This window comes from Molossus molossus, unplaced genomic scaffold, assembly GCF_014108415.1.
Source record: "Molossus molossus isolate mMolMol1 unplaced genomic scaffold, mMolMol1.p scaffold_m16_p_9, whole genome shotgun sequence".
NCBI lineage: Eukaryota > Metazoa > Chordata > Mammalia > Chiroptera > Molossidae > Molossus > Molossus molossus.
In genome coordinates this window covers 78742799-78765168 of record NW_023425403.1, presented here as the reverse complement: position 1 = coordinate 78765168, position 22370 = coordinate 78742799, and the positions used below count along the sequence as shown (strand labels likewise).

Below are 22370 nucleotides of genomic sequence, written 5' to 3'. Positions count from 1 at the left end.
CTCTTAGGTAAGTTTTGGCTTAAGAGATCCTCTTCTGTCACAGAATTTTCTTACACTGTTCAGAACTGTGAATTCACTTCTATTTGGACTATCACGTTACATCCTACTTTCAAGGTCCATACCACTAATTGCAGAATAGTGTTAGCCTCTAGCCAGTAATCAAACAAAAGTAAAATCTGTATAATTCTTTTTGAAAGAAGTTTTCTCCAATAAGCTTGCTGCTAAACATCTGAGGCTATTCATTTACCAAGAAATGCCCACAGGACCAGGTAGTACCTCTCTCATTTATGCTCTGAGTATATAGGGTGAGGGGAGGGTCTTTCAAGATGCTCCTTTGGATGGACAGAGTAATTTCCAGACTGAATTAGAGATAAAGAGAGATCCTGCATAGGCAAAAGTGTATCTGGATGCTATATCAAGATGTTTACAGCAACAAAGCAAAAACCCAGCTTAAAACTGCTTAAAGGAGACGCATCATCTCATGTAACAGAAGGGTCTGGAGCAGGACTGCATCGGACCAGAGCAGCAGCTCCAAGATGCCTCATCCCAAGCAACCCACATCCGCTCACAAGCATGGTCAATGGCAGGAAAAGGTGGCTTTCCTGCTCTGGATTCTTTCACGATGGAGAGAAACCTTTCTCACAAGTCCGGAGCAGGCCCGGCCCCCAGACTGGACTGGACTGGCCTAAGCTGGGTCACATGTCCATGCCCTAGGAAGTTAGAAAAATGCAAGCCTGGCATTCACAGCCTCTACACATGATACCCACTTAATAGTAATATTTTAATAGTAAAATAGTAAAATTTTAATAGTAATCTTTAACTGAAGAAATTCAGTTTTAATATTTGGTTACCTAAATTGAAACTCACCAAGGTCTTCAATAATCAACTAACTTGATTTTTCTCCCTCTCTTCTAAAAACCAGCCTTATCTACTTTACTGCTACTTTGAGACTTAACATTTCTAAAGTTTTTTTAAATCAACTAGGCATCAGTACTGTTTTCCAAAAAAATTATATTAATGCACCCTGGCCAGTATGGTTCAGTTGTTTGGGCATTGTCCCGTGCACCAAAAGGTTGCCAGTTCAATTCCAGGTCAGGGCACATGTCAGGGTTGCAGGCTGCATCTCCAGAAGGGGGCATACAGGAGGCAGCCGATTGATGTTTCTCCCACATCAATGTTTCTCTCTCCCCCCCCTCCCCTCCCTTCCTCTCAAAAATCAATAAAAACATATTTCAAAACAAACTGTACGAATGCACACCCACAAAAGAGAAGCTCAAAGCAAATTCTAAGGCTAAAATGATAACAAAAGTATCTCAAACAATCTACGGATGAATTTTTATTGTTTTTCTCAGAGAAACTCTCTGAGTACTCATTAACCTAAATATACTGGCATGACAAAGTCCATATCCTCGAGTTAATAAAATGTGTTTCTACTTCCAGAGCAAAAATAGATGACTGGTCAGCCCGAACTTTCTGCAGCGTTAAACATCTGCCAGATTATTCACAACCCTCCTAGGAAAAGCTATGATCCACACACACTAATTAAATGAGCCAATGCTTTAATCATATTTTAAATAACTAATCTATTTCAATCCTGATAATCTAATTAACTAATTCTGGTAAATAAATTCCAACCTTAGTCCAAAATGATTAGAGGATTAAAGTTTAAAATTAGTGAATGCAAAATGAAATAGATCCACTATCATGAAGTTCAAAATGGTTTGTTCTATTAAAAAGTCTGTTTATTACCTGAAATTCAAGAATTAAAATGTGAGGCTTTCTAAAGCAACTCTAATAGTGTATCCCTTGTAATTATATTAAGTGAATTCATGCTTGTTGGATTTAAAATTCCCAAACAGGGTCCTCTTCCCTGATTACTCTATATAAAACAGTTATACCATCTCCATCCCTTTCCTTGCTATTTTTTCCACATCACATTTCACCTATTACATGCCTTTATGTGTTGTCTTATGTTGCTCTTATGTTGCTCCATAAGACACATGATGTTGCTCCATAAGACACATGATAAATTATCTGGGCACTCCATCTCCAGGGCCTCACGTACAGATACTTAATTTGTGTGATGGGTAAACAAATGAATGTCTTAGAAGTGTAAACTCATTAACAGTAAAATTGCATTTTTACTGATGTACATACATTTACTTATATTTTTAATTATGGTATGATAATTTCAACAGCACAAACAATAAAGAAATCACAAAGAAAAATAAAAAACAAACAATTGCTACTACTACTAATGCTACCACCACATAGGCACCAGTTATAAAATCTGCCCTGGCTGGGTGGCTCAGTTGGATGGAGTATCATCCCCTGCACCAAAAGGTAGTGGATTCGATCCCTGGTCAGGGCATGTGCAGGAGGCAGTCAATTGATGTTTCTCTAACACTGATGTTTCTCTCTCTCTCTTTCCTCCCATTCTCCCTCCCTCCCTCCAAGATCAATTAAAAAAAGAAAAAAAAGCCCTGGCCGATTTGGCTCAGCAGTCAGAGCTTCGGCCTGCGGTTTGAAGAGATCCGGGTTCGGTTCCCGCTAGGGGCACATGCCTCAGTTGCAGTTTGTCCCTGGCCCTGGTTGGGTCATGCGAGAGGCAGCCACTCGATGTGTCCCTTTCACATCGATGTTTCTCTCTCTGTCTCTTCCTCTCTCCCCCTCCCACTCTATCTGAACAACAAATGGAAAAATGTCCTAGGGTGAGGATTAAAAAAAAGAAAAGAAAAATCAATAAGCATATCCTCGGGTGAGGATTAAAAAGTAATAATAAAATAAATAAAATCTGTTATGTTTTAATCATGAAATAAACAACATAATTCTAACATCAAGTTTACGTGGATATTAGTGTCATCTTATGAACGAGGAAATTGAGGATCAGGGAGATATAGTCAGGTGCCCCAGTGAAATGGAAGATAAATAAATTGATCTAAAACATAAGAGCTCTGACTCCTAATGCAAATTTGTGATATCCAAGTATCATTTAGGGACAAAGGCAATTTGTATCACAATAGCAGGTACAGAGCCCATCTATATAAAGAGCTGAAATAACAGTACTCGGTGATTTCTACAACTAAACATTAGGCTGCTTAAACATGAGGCATGTTTAAAAATTAAGTATCACTTGAGTCTGTCTTCCACAAGAAATACCATAGAGTCACTGACTGGACTAGCAAATAAATGGAGTTAAAGTATAAGTAACTTATATTCATTTAACCCAGCTTTATAAAGTATCCAGTGAAAACTACAGTATGTTATTTTCCCCTAATCCAGTTCTATCTTCAGTTCAGCCAAAATCATTTTGTATAGTCTTTCTACCAATTGCATCTTCATTAGCTTCCATTTTATATTTTTCATCTAACCTATTTATTTACAATTTTCATATGGCTGGTCAAGCTCATTTGTTGGTCCATGAAATGAATGTAACTGATTATGTACCAATTATGGTTTCTTAGACATTTGGCCAGTATTCCCACCCATATATTCCCTGTTCCCTAGAAAACTGGTAGCCAGGTAAAGGCTAAGGGCTCCTCCTTTCAATGTCTACATTTTTAACTTGTTACAAGATAAGTGTCTCCATAGAAAACCTCACATTAAAGATACGCCTCTAAGCCACTATAATGTATCCTGATTTAGGCAGTTAGAGTAAAATCAGTCTCACTTTTCTATAATACAAATATTATCCCAATTTATAAGTGACATAAAAATCAATAACCATCTTAATTCACTATCAAGAAAAGTTGTCTTACAGTAAATAAGCTAACTAATCACAGTGTTTCTTAATGCAAGTGGCTAAAACACAAAGTAGTTTAAAAGTTGTAAGATGAGTTCTACTTTTAAATTAAACAATCTTATAGTTCTCGTGCCTTTAATTATACACTCAAAAGCCCTCTGATTCCAGTGGCCCACACACTTAAGCACTTCATTAGACAAATGCATTGTTTTTCATACCACCACATGTTTTGGCCATATTTTTCCACTTGACAGTTTTACTTACTGTCTTGGAAGCAGCATTAATGTACTGCATCACCATTTCTTTTTTGATACTGAAGTCCTTTTCCCGCAATGGTGCCTTCTTATCTTCATTTAAATTCATATCTTCCTGGAAAACACAATTAAAAAGCCTCATTTTAGAATCTAAGTGGAGCAGCCACTCTACATACACTAGGAACGTAAAATCAATAATTTGTGACTACAGCAGCATTAATTGTTTTGGGATGATTTACGTGTAGTTCTGCCTAGAGGAGAGAGAAAAAGAGCTGAGGTACACAGAAGCAAGTATTCTAGATCATCTTCAGAGGCAAACACTTACCAAAACAGCTTTTTGAATTCACAGCAGGCTGGTAAAATTATATTCTCATCGCTATAGGTAATTACACAGTTGAAGATCCTGCCTTTCATAAAGTCATTAGAATTAATAATTTCAAAATGTGTGTGTGGGTGGGTGTGTGTACATACACGTACATATTTACAACAGCTGTACCTGAAGCTATCTTACACCATACTGAGAGAGCTGTTTCATGTATCAAAAATTAAAAGGTGAATAAGCCAACCACTTTTCAGATTTTGATAGCTACAAGCACCTATTATCAAATACCTAGTACTGATTCCCTGAACAGGTGAAGCATTCTACAGTTTTAAGTGTCTCCTCTCCATCCCATCTAAAATATTTATTAACTGCTTTAACTTTACTCAGTGTTCTAAATTATATTTAAAAAATTACACATATAGCCCTGGCCCGTGTGGCTCAGCAGTTAGAGCGTCAGCCCTCATACCAAAGAGTCTCTGGTCCGATTTCCAGTCAAGGGCACGCACCTTAGTTGTGGATTTGATCCCCGGCCCCGGTTGGGATCGTTCGGGAGGCAACCAATCAATGTGTCTTTCTCACATCAATGTGTCTTTCTCACATCAATGTGTCTTTCTCACATCAATGTGTCTTTCTCACATCAATGTTTCTCTCCCTCCCTCCCTCCCTCCTACCCTATCTTAAAAAAAAAAAAAAATCAATAGAAAAATATCCTCAGGTGAGGATTTAAAAAAAAAATTACACTTATAAAAAGAGGTACCACCTAACATTGATCAAGCACTATTTAAAACATGGGTTTATGTGACCTGGGTACTACTACAGACATAACCCTCACTAAAAATGCAAGTCAAGTATATCCACATAAATATAAGAACTGTCACCAGGATTGAATTAAACTGCTGAAGTAAGAGTCTGTTCTGGTAGAGGAAAGGAGCCTAAGACAGAAGAGGCAGAGGACAGCTCCACCAGGTTTCCTCCTGATCTTAGCCCTGAGTCATTTGCAATACACAAGATAAAACACCTGAATATATATAAATTCCATATCCACCCAGAAAGGGGACCATAAAATTCAGAACTTTGGATCACCTATGAAGTCCAGCAAGTTAAATTTCTTCCAAGTTTTATAAGGGTGCTACAATTCATCACACACCAAAGTTTATGCCTTTAGCTGACTCAGGTTTTGGCTACCAAACCATTCAAGCACTTAAAAGTCAAAATTCCCTTCATTGCACCTTGATATAAATATTTAAGATCTTATAAGCTGTTCCATTTGACACTCCAATAAAAGATAGTAATTAGTAATGTCTCTCTTGGCTGTTCTAAGTTAGTAATATCGTATTATGTGAATAATGGTTTGTTTTGTTCTTTTTTTCCCTCTAAGCCAGTGATTCTCAACAGGCCTTTAACACCACTAAGGAAGTATTTTGAAAATGTCTGAGGGCATTTTGGTTGTCACTGTGACTGAGGTGATGGTACTAAGATCTGCAGGAGGAAGATGGCTAGATTGTATGCAACACATGGGCTAATCCTACACAACAAAATAAATAAATAAAAGTAAAATAAAAACCTTGTCCTGTCTCCAAAAGACAGATAGGCACTCTTATTTAAAATAAAAAAAGAACGCCCTGGCCAGTTTGGCTCAGCAGTTAGATCATTGGCCCACAGACCAAAAACTCACGGGTTTGACTCCTGGTCAAGGGCACATACCTAGGGTGCAGGTTTGATCCCCCGCCTCAGTAGGAGATGTTCGGGAGACAACCAACCAGTCTCTTTCACATTGATGTTTCTCTCTCTCCCTCCCAACCTACCTCTCTGTATAAAAATCAATGGGAAAATATCCTTGGGTGAGGACTAAAAAAAAAGAGAGAATCATAATTATCTAAGCCTAAACACTAATTCAGTGGAATCAGATGTTAAAATAGAATTCATATGTAAATTGTCACACATTAAATACATCTTATTGTATGGTTTTAATATACATTGGAGTTTCCAAGAATCCAACTACTATTCTATAAATTACAATAACACATTTTTTGGGGGGGAGTCTTTTCCTTTTTCTTTTTAGTTTTACCAATACTTGAGCTCTACTGCTGAAATGCAGGTGTGCCAGGACAACACTGCTTTGACATCGAATCAGCAGAACAGCATTCCTCTATCAACCTGCACTGCAGCTGCTGTGCTCAGAGGGCCTGAGGAGATTCAAGAATGTGACTGTTGTGCCTTCTTGAGTAGTCATGGCCAACTGTTTATACCGAAATACACAGTGTTTTATTATACAGTGCACTGAGGCATTATATTGGTTTTTTATTTTAAGTATAAAAAATAAGCTATTTATAAATATTTTCACTGGGGAAAAAAACTAATAGGGAAGTTGGTGAATAATTATTATAAAAAGTGGGAGAACTAAGAACACTGAGAACCTGTTTTAAATTATTCACTTTATTTTTCTTCTTATTTGTCTGATAACCAAACATGACCTAGCCTCCTTAGCCAGCAAATTAAAATAGTTTATAGATACAGAATACTAAAAAACAGAAAACCCATTAATCATGGCTAAAATAAAAGAAAAATTTCAAGATAGAAAGAAAAAAAGGCCACTGCTTTGTGGAAAGGCATCTTCGAGATGACATGAGCTTATACACCAAAGGTGTGTATTTGGAATTGAGCAAGAGAACCAGAGCTCCCCCAACCTCTTTCCTCTGGATCATCTGACCTCTCTTATCTAAATATGGCACTCACCTTCATGATAAAAGTGTGATGACAGTCCCTGTTTAAAAACAAAGACGAAACAAACACAACATGATACTATTAAGAAGTTTGGCCCAGCCGGTGTGGCTCAGTGGTTGAGCGTCAACCCATGCACCAAGAGGTCGCCGGTTCAATTCCCGGTCAGGGCACATGCCCAGGTTGTGGGCCTGATCCCCAGTGGGGGACATGCAAGAGGTGGCCAGTCAATGTTGTCTCTCATCGATGTTTCTCTCTCTCCTCCTCCTTTCCCCTCTCTCTCTAAAATCAATAAAGGAAAAAATAAAAAAGTTTGGAATCAACTACGTAACAGTACAAACCTTCAGGAGCATTCATGAGCTATGTAACACAGAGTCATCCTCCACATGTCCAGGAGGAGACAGCACTGGAAAGTGTAAGAAAACTCTGCCCTTCACAAAAAGAAAAGGAAGTATGGAAACAATGGAAAGAAAAAAAAGTGTGTGTGTGTGTGTGTGTGTGTGTGTGTGTGTACGAATGTATGTCTAGAGGGTGCAAATATTCTTAGAATAGATTTTGAACTTCTATCTATAAAGAGAAGGAATAAAAGAAGAAAATCCTGTAAGGCGTTGGCACTAAACTTCCAGGGGTGACAAACACCTTAGGAAATATACTGAAAGCTTTTCCTAGAAAATGTATATCATCCATGTTTCATGTTTCATGTTTCAATTCCAGAGGAGTAAAGCTAAGCATCTTCTAAGGCTATCTCACAAACGGGAGTTGGGGCATCAGGGGAAGTCACACATCGTCATTTAATAACTCCATGCCTTAAGCAAAAAATCTTCAACATGAGAGTCTAAGAATAGCGCATAGTCTAAGTTCCATATATTACACAACAGAAAAGGCAGGGTCACAGAAATGAAATGACTGTTCAGACCTAGCTGTTTTTAGAAACTCGAGAACAGGAGCCCAGATTCCCTATCTAGTGATGTTTCCAGATGATCCTAATGGGTCCACTGTGAGCAAGTCATCAATTTTCACATTACTTCTGCTAAAAGTGACCATATCGTATCTCTATTGTCTTAGATTCAGTTTCCTAGAGGTGGGCTTGAGACAGAGATTTGGGTGCTGGTGATTAATAGAGGAGGTGCTCTCAGGATGAGGGGAGTGAAAGAAGCAAGGGACATTTCAAAGTGTGGCTCAGCAGGATTCTCACTTCAGCCTGAACTGTACTACAGTCAGTCCCATCTGGAGGGACACCCCCAAGTAAGTTTTCATTAGCTGCAGACACAAGTTCCCTGGGGCCAAATCTCTGGATAAAGGAACAGCAATCAACCATTAGAAGCCAACACTCATCACGGGGGTATGCATGCACCACCTTGGGGAGGGCTCCGGGAGGGAAACCAATAGTACCCACAACACCATTTGAAATAACTTACTTTATATTATAATAATACTTCTTTCTAAGCAGAACACAGAAACCGACATATATGGCCAAAACAAGCAATCTATAAACCACTGTGTGTTACCCAATTCTTCCATTCACACATGTCAGGACACCTACTACACTGCATAAGTATAAAATGATACTGAAGCTGCAGATTACAAAAAAGCTCTGGATAAAACAGAAAATGGCGGCGGAGTGAACGGAGCTACACAGACCTTCTCCCAGAACCAAACTGGAATTACAACTATAACACAGACAAATCGACGGGAAAAAGCAACAGAAAAGCAACTTGGAGGACCATATAACAAGGGACACTGACTCCATGCTGGTAGGCTTGCGAAGGCGCGAGACCAGGGCTGGGAGCCCACGGTCAGCAGCTCTGCAGCGGCCTTAGCTGGGAGCAGCGCCCTCCGGTTACACTCCCAGGCGGCTCCACAGCGCAGAGCCGGACAGAGGCTGAAACAGACACAGCCACTCACCTTGGGCTCCGGCAGAGGGAGGGCAGACTGGACTGGAACTGTGTCGGGACACTCGGGATTTGTAGGGCACCCAGAGCGTTTGCGGAGTGCCAGCCACATTGCTCCTTCCCATGGCTTTGAGGAGAGGCAGCAGCCCCTCCCTCAGAGATCCAACCCCACCCTGTGGGCCATTGAAGTGCTAATTAAGGCTCACTAACAACCAGCATCTGCCCCACCCTCGGGAAAGCCCCTAGGCTGAGCACCAGAGGGAGTTTTTCAATCAACTGACAACCCAAAACTCTTCAAGTAACCTCGACTGCTACCCTCAGGCAAAAGCTAGAGGATAACAGTACCTTTCCTGGGCTGGAAACTTTAACCAGGAAAGTAAGACTTGACAGGGGTGTTTAATGTGGGTCCTCCCTCGCTCATCTAAACATAGGAGAGGGAGCCACAAACAGCAGAACACCAACACCCACACGGAAAACTTGACAGGCTCCAAAGCCCACAGTGATAGCCAAAATGGTGAAACACAGAAACAGAGGCCAAATCAAAGAGGAAGAGACCTCCACTGAAGATGAGATCAATGTGGAGGAATTAGACATGTTAACAAAGCTAGAATTCAGAGCCATGATCTTGAGGAAGCTGAACAGCATGAGTAAGGACATAGAGACACTGAAAATAAGCCAATTGGAAATTAAAAACCATCAAGAAGAGATAAAAAATGACATATCAGAAATGAAAAACACATTGGAAGGTTTAAAAAGCAGAGTAGAGGAAGCTGAGGACCGGATCAGTGAATTAGAAGAGAGGGTAGAAAAAAAATCAACGAATCAGAAAAACAAAAGAAAAAAACTATTAAAAAACAGGAAGACAGCTTAAGAGAACTGTGGGACAACTGGAAACGTAATAATATTCACATCATAGGAGTCCCCGAAGAAGAATAAAATGAGCAAGGGATAGGGAATATATTCAAAAAAATAGTGACAGAAAACTTCCCTAATTTGGTGAAGAAAGAAGGCATTCAAGTTCAAGAAGCACAGAGAGTCCCAAGTAAGAAGAACCCAAAAAGGCCCACACCAAGACACATAGTAATTAAAATGCCACAAATTAAAGACAAAGAGAGAATCCTAAAAGCAGCAAGAGATAAGCAACAGGTTACCTACAAAGGAAACCCCATAAGGCTCTCAGCTGACTACTCACAAGAAACACTACAGGCCAGAAGGGAATGAGTAATCAAAGTCATGAAAAACAAAATCTGAATCCAAGACTACTCTACCCAGCTAGGCTATCATTCAAAATAGAAGGTCAAATAAAGAGCTTCCCAGACAAAAAAGGGCTAAGGGAATACATTAGCACCAAACCAGCACTGCAAGAAATGTTAAAAGGACTGCTGTAATGAGCAGTAGAAATGGGAAGAAAAATGGAACCACACTAAACAAAAATGGCAACAAATAAGTACATATCAATAATCACCTTAAATGTAAATGGATCGAATGCTCCCATAAAAAGACACAGAGTAGCTGATTGGATAAGAAAGCATGACTCACCTATATGTTGTTTGCAAGAGACCCACCTCACAAAAAAGACTCACATAGGCTGAAAGTGAAGGGATGGAAAAAAATTTTCCAAGTAAATGGAAAGGATAAAAAAGCTGGGGTAGCAATTCTCATATCTGATAAAATAGATTTCAAAACGAAGACCATAACTAGAGACAAAGACGGTCACTACATAATATTGAAAGGATCTATCCAACAGGAAGATATAACCTTGATAAACATATATGCACCATATATAGGAGCACCAAAATATATTAAAAATCTTCTGGAGGACTTCCAAGGAAAAATTGACAACAATACAATCATCGCAGGGGACTTCAACACCCCGTTGACAGCACTGGATAGATCCTCTAGACAAAAAATTAGCAAGGAAACAGAGACTCTAAATGAAGCACTAGACCAAATGAATTTATTAGATATCTACAGAGAATTACACCCCAAAACTACAGAATACACATTCTTCTCAAGTGCACATGGGACATTCTCAAAGATAGACCACATGATAGGACACAAACTAAATCTCTACAAGTTCAAGAAGATTGAAATCATATCAAGCATCTTCTCAGATCACAATGGCATGAAACTAGAAATCAATTGCAACAAGAACATGCAAAGACATTTCAACACATGGAGGCTAAATAGCATGTTATTAAATAATAAATGGGTCAACGAGGAGATCAAGGAAGAAATTAAAAACTTCCTGGAAACCAATGAAAATGAACACACGACAACACAAAATCTATGGGATGCAGAGAAAGCAGTTCTGAGAGGGAAGTTCATAGCACTACAGGCCTACCTCAAAAAACAAGAAAAATTTCTAATTGACTGTCTAACCTCACAACTTAAAGAATTAGAAAGCAAAAAAAAGAAAACCCCAGAACAAGTAAAAGGAAGGAAACAGTAAAGATCAGAGCAGAAATAAGTGACATAGAGACCAAAAAAAAAAAACAATTCAAAGGATCAATGAAACAAAGAGCTGGTTTTTTGAGAAAATAAACAAGATTGATGGACCTTTAGCTAGACTCACCAAGAAACAAAGAGAGAGAACCCAAATACACAAAATCAGAAATGAAAGAGAAGTAACAACCAACACCACGGAAATACAAAAGATCGTTAACAACTACTATGAACAACTATATGCAACACATTCGACAATCTAAGCGAAATGGACAAATTTCTAGAAACACACAGACTCCCAAAACTGGACCCGGAAGAGATAGAAAACTTGAACAGACCAAAAACAACTAAGGAAATTGAAGAGGTAATCAAGACTCTCCCAGCAAAAAAAAGCCCAGGCCCAGATGGCTTCACCGGGGAGTTTTACCGAACATTCAAAAAAGAACTAACACCCATTCTCCTCAAACTATTTCCAAAAATTCAAGAAGAAGGAAGACTTCCAAACATGTTCTATGAGGCCAGCATAATTCTAATTCCAAAACCAGAAAAAGACACTACGAAGAAAGAAAACTACAGGCCAATATCCCTGATGAACATAGACGCAAAAATCCTGAACAAAATATTAGCAAATCGGATCCAGAAATACATCAAAAAAATTATTCACCATGACCAAGTGGGATTCATTCCAGGGATGCAAGGCTGGTACAATATTCGCAAATCAATAAATGTGATACACCACATAAACAAAATGAAGAATAAAAACCACATGATCATATCAATAGATGCTGAAAAAGCATTTGACAAAATCCAGCATCCATTTCTGATAAAAACGCTCAGCAATGTGGGAATAGAGGGATCATATCTCGACATAATAAAGGCCATATATGAAAGACCTACAGCCAACATCATACTCAATGGACAGAAACTAAAAACATTCCCATTAAGAACAGGAACAAGACAGAAATGTCCACTTTCACCACTCTTATTAACATTGTACTGGAAGTCTTAGCCACAGCAATCAGACATGAAGAAAAAATAAAAGGGATCCAAATTGGAAAGGAGGAAGTGAAACTGTCATTATTTGCAGATGACATGATATTATACATAGAAAACCCTAAAGACTCCATCAAAAATCTACTGGACTTAATAAATGAATTTGGCAAAGTAGCAGGATACAAAATTAACGTCAAGAATCGACAGCATTCTTGTACACCAATGATGAACTCACAGAAAGAGAAACTGAAAAAACAATCCCATTTACCATCGCGCCAAAAAAATTAAGATACCTAGGAATAAACTTAACCAAAGAAGTAAAGGACCTATTTGCAGAAAACTACAGGTCATTGAAAAAAGAAAGAGAGGAAGATATAGAAAAGTGGAAGCACATACCTTGTTCATGGATTGGAAGAATTAACATCATTAAAATGTCCATACTACCCAAAGCAATCTATAGATTCAGCGCAATCCCCATCAAAATACCAACGACATATTTCATAGAACTAGAACAAATACTTCAAAAGTTCATATGGAACCAAAAAAGACCCCGAATAGCCACAGCAATCTTGAAAAAGAAGAACAAAGTAGGTGGGATCACAATACCAGATATCAGGTTACAAAGTGACTATAACCAAAACAGCCTGGTACTGGCACAAGAACAGGCATATAGACCAGTGGAACAGAACTGAAAACCCAGAAATGGACCCAAGGCAATACGCTCAATTAATATTTGACAAAGGAGGCAAGAGCATACAGTGGAGTAAAGACAGCCTCTTTAATAAATGGTGTTGGGAAAATTGGACAGCTACATGCAGAAAAATGAAACTAGACCATCAACTTACACCATACACAAAAATAAACTCAAAATGGATAAAAGACTTAAATGTGACCCGTGAATCCATAAAAATTCTAGAAGAAAATGTAGGCAACAAAATTTCGGACATCATTCGGAGCAGAATTTTCACTGATACATCACCTAAGGCAACAGAAACAAAGGAAAAAATGAACACATGGGACTACATCAAACTAAAAAGCTTCTGCACAGCAAAAGAAACAATCATCAAAATGGAAAGGCAACCCACTGTATGGGAGAACATCATTCCCAATGATGTATCAGACAAGGGGTTAATTTCCAATATATATAGAGTGCTCATACAACTCCACAAAAGGAAGACAAAGAACCCAATTAAAAAATGGGCAGAGAAGCTGAATAGACACCTCTCCAAACAGGACATACAAATGGCCAAGAGATATATGAAGAAATGCTCAACATCACTAATCATCAGAGAGATGCAAATTAAAACAACAATGAGGCATCACCTCACACCTGTCAGAATAGCCGCCATCAACAAATCATCAAACAACAAGTGTTGGCGAGGGCGTGGAGGAAAGAGTACTCTAATACACTGCTGGTGGGAATGCAGACTGGTGCAGCCGCTGTGGAAAACAATATTGTGTTACCTCAAAAAATTAAAACTTGAACTTCCATTTGACCCAGTGATCCCACTTCTAGGAATATACCCTAAGAAGCCTGAAACACCAATCAGGAAGAATATATGTACCCCCATGTTCATAGCAGCACTATTTACAATAGCTAAGATCTGGAAACTGCCCAAATGTCCATCAGTAGACGAATGGATAAAAAAGCAGTGGTACATATACACAATGGAGTACTATGCAGCGGTAAGAAAGAAAGATCTCTTATCCTTTGAGACGACATGGAGGGACCTGGAAAGTATTATCCTAAGTGAAAGAAGCCAAGCAGAAAAAGACAAATACCACATGATCTCACTTATATACAGAATATAATGAACATAACAGTCTGAGGAATACAGTAGACCCAGAAACATGGAAGTAGGGCACAGACTGACATCCCTCAGAAGAGGGCTTGGGGGGTGGTGGGAAGAGATAAACCACAGAACTTATATGCATGTATGCATGATCAATGGACTTGGACAACTAAGCCGGGGACGGGGCGGGGTGGGGGTGGGGAGGGGGGAGCCAATGGGGTAAAAAAGGTAAAATATCTGTAACAAAAAAATAAATAAAAAATTTAAAAATAAATAAATAAAATAGCTCTGAAATTGCAGTTTACCTCAACGTAGCAGTATATTGATATATGTATACAACTCATTAAATATATATCAAGAAAATAATAGAACACACAACTGAATAGCGTCTGATGAGTAATTTGAAAGAGATCAATATTTCAGTAGGATTGAGAAATAAATATCTACTCTTTAAATAGAAAAATAAAATCTTATCAGCTGGCTATTCAACAATATTATCTCACTCAAAAATATTTGAGAAGTCATCAAATCAAAACTTTAGTTTCTGTCTGTCTGAAGAGTAAGTGTTTGTATTGTTCAAGTTCTAATACCTTAACATAGATTGTGAAGTAACTCTTTTTCTATTTAATTTATTGGGGTGACATGGGTCAATAAAATTATATAGGATTCAGGTGTACAATTCTATAATATATCTGTATATTGTATATTGTGGGTTCACCACCCCAGTCAAGTCTCCTTCTACCACCATTTATTCCCCTTTAGTCTCTTCTACCTCCCTCCACCCTCTTTCCCATATTGTTGTCTATGTCTATGAGTTTAATATTTTTGGTTTTATTTTTGGTGTTTTGCTTAATCCTCTCACCTTTTTCATCCAGCCCCTCCCACCTCCTCCCCTCTGACAGTTGTCAATCTGTTCCATGTATCCATGCTTGTTTCTATTTGGTTCATCAGTTTATTTTGTTCATTAGATTCCGCACATAAGTGAGATCATATGGTATGTCTTTTGCTGACTGGCTTATTTCACTTAGCATACTTTCCAGGTCCATCCACACTGTTGAAAAAGGTTAAGATGTCCTTCTCTTTTACAGCTGAGTAGTATTTCATTGTGTAAATATGCCACAGCTTTTTTATCCACTCATCTACTGATGGGCACTTGGGTGGCTTCCAAATCTGTGCTATTGTAAATAACGCTGCAATGAACATAGGGGTGCATATGTTCTTTCGAATTAATGTTTCAGGTTTCTTCTAATAAATTCCCAGATGTGGAATCGCTGGGTCACAAGGCAGTTCCATTTTTAATTTTTTTGAGGTAACACCACACTGCTTTCTACAGTGGCTATACCAATCTGAATGAATTTCTATCGGTATAGATAAGCTAACAGTGACTGCTAATTTTAAACTATGTTTTTAATTTTTGTCTAGTAGTCATCAGTCCTATAGTCATAATAGCTGTTTTCTTGTTATCTTTGTAGTAGTTTGAGATACAGTGTTTAGGCTCAGTCCAAGGTTATTTTACCCTGTTTTAACTTTGAAAGGTTTGAAGATTTAAGACTTACAAGGCAACTCCTCTGGGATGACAGTTCCAGTTCCATTTTAAAGTGGCTCTGTTCAGCCCTGGCCAGTTTGGCTCAGTTGTTAGAGCACTGGCCCGCGGACCAGAGAGACCCAGGTTTGATTCCTGTTAAGGGCACGTACCACAGTTGCAGTTTGTCCCTGGTCATGGTTGGGGTCGTGTGGGTGGTAACCAGTCAATGTATCAATCTCACATCGATGTTTCTCTCTCTCTCTTCCCACCTCTCTTCCTCCTGCTCTATCTGAAGATAAATGCAAAAATGTCCTTGGGTGAAGATAAAAAATAAATAAAGTGGCTCTGTTCAAATTATTTTTTGCATATATATGTCTATCAAATCACCACATTGAATTCCTTAAGCTTACACAATGTTTTATGTCCACTATATCCCAATAAAGCAGAAAAATAAAAAGAAAATGAGTTCAGTGTCTGGCTTGTTAAGGTTTAGAATATTTTAGAGAGATGGTAGCTGTTCTGTAGAAGGCACAGCAAGGTATCAGAATATAGAGGACATTCTACAACATGAAAGGGTTCTAATGCTCCAGCAGAAGTGTGCAGGGAACCAAAGTAAATAAAGAAAAGACAAGATGGCCAAAGGCAATACTCAGAGCAAATAAAAGGACAGATAGGAATAGGAAAAGAAACCTGGAAAGTAAACTGGTTAAGAATTGGCCAGAAAGCAGAAAAATCAGGGCCAGGAAAGAAGTGTTATGGTGTCCAAAGAAATAAGAAAGCCCCGGCCAGTGTGGCTCAGTAATGTGGAGCATTACCCTTACACTAGAAGATGGAGGGTTCGATTCCTGGTCAGGGCACATATCTAGGTTGCAGGTTCAGTCCAATCAATGTTTCTCTTTCTCTCTCTCTCCTTCACTCTCTCTCTTTCTTTGAGAAAGAAAGAAAAAAAGGAAATGCAAAGAAGAGGGAATGGTCAGCAGTGTTACATGTTGCATTACATGTTGCACATAGCATCTGATGAATAGAAAGCCACTTAGAGAATATCTGTAAGAAAACAATTGCAAAAATTAAAAGCTGTAAATAGAGCCTGAGTAAACTCCTCTTTAAGAAAATAGACTCTGAAGGTTCAAGATAAAGGACAAGAGCTAGGGGCAAAGGACACACTAACTATCCATGGACAGGAAGGATGTGGATCCTAGGAAAGAAGCAGGCCTGGGCCATCTTAGAGGTACTGTATCCCAAAGGTGACTCCAGCAGAGGAATGGGGTCATGGAAGGCTGGGGCAGAAGGCCAGACAGAGATGTCATCACTGACAAGGGAACTGTAGGTAAGACTGAGAAGATGGGGACCACAAAGACACCACAGGAGCAAAGAATTGGGATTTGTAGTCTCCTACACCTCTGTCAGGCAAAAGGGACTTTTCAGATATTAAGGTTACAAACTTTAAAATCCCTAAGGAAATGATTTTGGATTATCTGGGCAAACCTAATCTAATACATGAGCCCTTAAAAGCAGGCAAGAGATGCCACAAAAGGGGAAGTCAGAGATTCTAAGCTTGAGATGGATTTGATGCATCTGAGATAAAGGGGCCCACATGAAGGACAGGAGAGAGCCTCTGGAAGCTAAGGCAGCCCCCAGGTGACAGTCAGTAAGGAAACTGGGACCTCAGTCCTACAACAGCAAGGAACTGCCAGCATGAACTTGAAAGAGGATTTTTCCCAGAGGCTCTCTAATAACAGCCCTGATATTTGAGCCTGATTTCAGCCTTGTAAAAGCTAGAGAAACAAGGTGAGCCAACCTGGACTTGTGGCCAACTGAACTGTGAGACAATCGTGTTTATTGTTTGTTTGTATTTAAAGAAATTTGGGAAGGGGAAGCAGCTTTCTTCCCCTCCCCACCCCCTTATTGATTTGAGAGAGAAAGGAAGGGAGAGGGAGAGAGAAATGGAAACATCAATGAGAGAGAACATTGACTGCCTGCCTCCTGCATGCCCCCCTACTAGGGATTGGGCCCACAACCTGGGCATGTGCCCTGACCGGGAGTTGAACTGGTAACCTCTTGGTGCATGAGGCAACACACAACCACAGAGCCATACAAGTGGGATGTCAGCGTTGTTTTAAGTCACCAAATCTGCAGCTATTGTTTCAGCAGCAATAAAAAATACAACCCCAAAGGGCATAGATGCCAGATTACAAAGACCCAAACACCATGGGCCAGCAACTGTCTTCTTGTTCCTCCCCGCCTCACCTCCAATCGAATACTAGAGGAGGCATTCAGTCTAGAAAGTAGAGCAATTTGGAGAAACACAGAAAAGGCCAAACTCCCCCAAAGCAGCCCATACTGGAGACTAAATGGAGCAGGCTTGAAAGGGGAAAAAAAAGAAGCTTTCTTGGGATGAAAATTAAGTTATTTACGTTCAACTAAGGCTTTTGTTATCTGAAAGTGAACAGAAAGCTCTGAGACCTGCCTGGGATTTTATCCCGGGACAGAAAAGAAGAAGCCAAGAGGACTGGTTTAAAGAGGCAACAAACAGGTGGAATACACAAGTCATTCCTACTTGTACCTACAATGTTCACCTCATTTAAAAAAGTTACACATATCTACAATGAGTTCAAGAGTAACTACTGAAATCTGACTCCCAGAAATCAGAGTTTTATATACAATGATGTCCACACATCTATTTCACATAACTACGTCCACAGAGAAACCAATATGAGTTCTCAGGTAAAACTTCTGCTTCCACCAAAAGAAAAATGGGAGAAAAAGCCCTTAAGTATAACTAAAAATTCATCGCTGCTTTGTAAAAAGCACACTGAAACTATTACCCAGAGACCAAGTAAATAAATTCCCTAAGTAAGTAGATGAATACCAATGTTGAAGTATTACACAGTACTTCATATTCATCAAGTATCAAATCAGCACACTGTCTTCAAAAGGACTATCTTGAGGAGGGAAAAGAGGTTCTTCAAAATGAAGTTTTTATTTCCTATAAAAATTATTTAAATACCTTTGATAATGTTAAATAAAAATTCTAAAAGTTGCACAATGCCAAAACAAAGAATCTAGATGCAAATTCTAAATGGTATGAAACCTCTGTAGGTGCAGATGCCAAAAGATTAAAGAAGCAAATTATTAAATGTTCCTTCATCAAAAGAGTTTTTTTTTTTGTTTTCATTTTAATTTTTTTTCTTTGTTTTAGAGAGAGAGGTAGAGAGAGATAGAAGCACTGATGAGAGAGAACATCGACTGGCCGCCTCCTGCATGCCCCCCTCTGGGGATTGGGCCCACAACCTGGGCATGTGCCCTGACTGGGAATCGAACCCATGACCTCCTGGTGCATGGGTCGATGCTCAACCACTGAGCCACACCGGCGGGGCAAAAGAGTTTTTATTAATAAAAATACCCCCAATAGGTGCAAAACAAAAATCAAACCAAACCTAAATCTTGCATTTTCCACAGACATAAGAAACAACTCTAAATTTGTCAAAAATGTGGTGCTCTGAAAAACCTGAGAAGTCTCACTAATCCATATTTAAGGAAGAAAAAAGACCTTCCTCATCTTCAGAATCATCAGCAGGTCTCCCCTACGATGTACTGTGATATGATCAAGGAATCAGAAAGGAAAGGAAAGAACCTATTCCTCATTTTGGGAAATAAATGTTTATTATGGAATGTCACTGAGATTACGCAGTTATTTTGAGTTCCTCATTTTTGAAAAAGAACTTGGTTGTGACAAACTCATTCATTAGCAAATTGGGCAGCCCTGAGAAAGCAACAATTTTATATTCTGCTTAGTAAAGTGAATTTGATTGCAAAAGATCTTCTGCCAGCAGAGATTTGTTTAAGATTTAACAAGTGATCTGGCCCAGTTATTAAATACGTATTCTGTAAACACTTTTGAAATGTCAATATCCATCTGCCCTCTACATACTATTAAAATTGATACTCTCAGCCAGGACAAGGGTTAAGACTAACAGAAAAACACTTTCAAAGTAATTATGTTCAGACAGAATACCATAAACTATATTCAGTACTTTCCAGGTAGCTGCTGAAAGGCTTGTGGTGATAAAATGTGACCCCCGTCATTGTCTAACATCAACAGCCTACCTGCTCTACTTACTCACATAAAACCAGCCATTATGATTAAAAGGGGTAAAAGTATTTATCTTTATAAGATAGTCACAAGTAAACCATGAAAGTCTCCTTCCAGAGTCTCACAAATGATTTAGGTGAGTGGTTCCACATTATGATGCATGGATGAAGGGGGAGGAAAGGATACTTGACCATCATGAGTCCTCCAAGACAGTACTGTGGAGAGATACCTTTACACAAGCCTCATTGGAGGAAAAAAAAAAAAAAAAAAGATACCAGTTTTTGTTCTAGGCTGAAATTATATCAACTCATGGTGGCAAGAGTGAATAAAGAGGTATACAGGCGTGGTGAACTAAAACCAAAATCAGCACTTCATCAAGAATTGACATAAGTTCCCAAGCCTAGGGTTCATGCAAAACAATACTAATGAAATGTATGTTCAGTAATGAAAAGTTAGGAGCCACTAATACTAATGAAAAACACCACAGAGATTCCAACACAGCAGCAGGCAGGACCAACGTGACGGTGAGCCTGTGAGAGTGTGCGCGGGTGTGAGTGTGGGTGGGCAGCTGCCTATCAGCGAGGGAACCAAGGATGCGCCATTAGGGCTCTCTGGGCAGAGGGAGCTGCCAGCAGCAGAAGCATGCTCCCCAGCCAGTGCTTCTCCCTGCTCAGAAAGTTTGGTATTTTGGAAGATCCATAAGGTCCTCTAGCAAGGAGGCTGCAGGAAACTGCAGAGACCTAAGCCACATATAGACACTACCAGCCCCAACACCTGTCCACTGGCAGCAGGGTGCCCCATCACCCCGGGTGCCACCAGCAACAGAGAGCCACTGACCTACTTGCTACACTGCAGCAAAGAACCCCCAGTCCCAATGCAGGGGCTGAGAGCCACTAGTGCCCCAGAACCCTGGACAGGATCCCAGATCCAGGGTGCACGACCCACCCGTCCACACAACCCTGGACACATGACCTGCTCCTGGGACCCAACCTGCACCACCTAGCCCTGGAACACCAGACCAATAAAACAGGGAGACAAAGAAATGACCCCCAAATTAAAGAAAAGGAGGAATCTCCAGAAAAGTAACTAAATGAAATGGAGGCAAGCGACATATCAGATAAAGAATTCAAAGCACTCATTATAAGGGTGAGAATGGTTATAAGGGTAAGAATTACAAGCAACTCATTAAGAATTATAAAGAACTCAGTGAAAACTACACATGCATGAAAAAGAAGGCAGACGCTATGAACAAAAGTCAAGTGGAAATGAAGAATGACATAGCTGATATAAAAATACCCTGGAAGGATTCAATAGTAGATTAGAAGAAACTGAAGACTGAATCAGCGAGTTAGAACACAAGATGGAAAAAAAAGACCCAACTAGAGTAGCAAATGGGGGGAAAAAAAAAAAAAAAGCATAAGGTTAAGGGAGCTTTGGGACAACACAAAACATAACATTCACATCATAGAGGTACCAGAGGGAGAAGAATCAGAGAAAGGAATAGAGAACCTGTTTGAAGAAATAATGACAGAAAACTTCCCTAATCTGGTAAAGGAAAAAGTCACACAAGTGCAGGTAAACACAGAGAGTTGCAAGCAAGGTGAACCCAAAAAGACCCACAGCTAGACACATAATTAAAATGGCAAAAGTTAAAGACAAAGAAAGTATCTTAAAGGCAGCAAGAGCCCTGGCCAGTTTGGCTCAGCGGTTAGAGCGTTGGCCTGCGGTCCGGAGAGACCCGGGTTCGGTTCCCACTAAGGGCACGTACTTCGGTTGCAGTTTGTCCCCGGCCCTGGTTGGTCGTGCGGGTGGCAGCCACTCGATGTGTCCCTTCACGTCGATGTTTCTCTCTCTCTCTCTCCCTCCCTCTCTCTCCCTCCCACTCTATCTGTACAAAAAAAAATGGAAAAATGTCCTCGGGTAAGGATAAAAAAAACAAAACAAAAAAAGGCAGCAAGAGACAGTCAAAAGGTTACTTACAAAGGACCTCCCATTAGACGGTCAGCTGATTTTTCAATAGAAACATTACAGGCCAGAAGGGATTGGCATGAAATGCACAAAATAATGAAAAGCAAGGGTCTGAACCCAAGATTACTCTATCCACCAAGGCTATCACTCAAAATTGAAGGGGAAATAATGAGCTTCTCACACAAAAAAAAACACATAGTTTACTGCCACCAAACCAACACTGGAATAACTTCTAAAGGGACAGCTGTAAAAAGAAATAGGGGGGGGGGGTCACAGGTATAAAACATAAAAATGGCAACAAATAAGTACCTTTCAACAATAACCTTAAATATAAATGGCTTAAATGCTCCAATCAAAAGACATAAGGTAGCCGAATGGATAGGAAAACATGACCTAGATATATGCCGTCTAAAAGAGACCCACCTCAGAACAAAAGACTCTCACAGGATGAAAGTGAAGGGATGAAAAAAAGTTTTCCATGCAAATGGAAACAAACAAAAAAAAGGCAGGGATAGCAATACTCATATCTGATCAAATAGACTTCAAAATGAAGGACAGAATAAGAGACAAAAAAAGGTCATTAAAAAATATTAAAGGGATCAATCCATCAAGAGGATGTAAC

The 22370-nt window shown here is 39.4% G+C and overlaps 1 protein-coding gene across 8 annotated transcripts in view; it reads right to left on the bottom strand.

The window, feature by feature from the left end:
• Window positions 1-22370, bottom strand: part of DIAPH3 (diaphanous related formin 3) — a 487836-nt gene that overhangs the window by 440097 nt on the left and 25369 nt on the right. For all 8 annotated transcript variants that reach the window (XR_004958076.1, XM_036249888.1, XM_036249889.1 and 5 more), the window contains exon 4: window positions 4007-4111. Coding sequence is in view for 7 of the 8 variants with exons in the window: in XM_036249888.1 (XP_036105781.1) it covers window positions 4007-4111 (105 nt within the window). In the remaining variant the exon portion in view is untranslated. The remainder of the gene's footprint in view (window positions 1-4006; window positions 4112-22370) is intronic.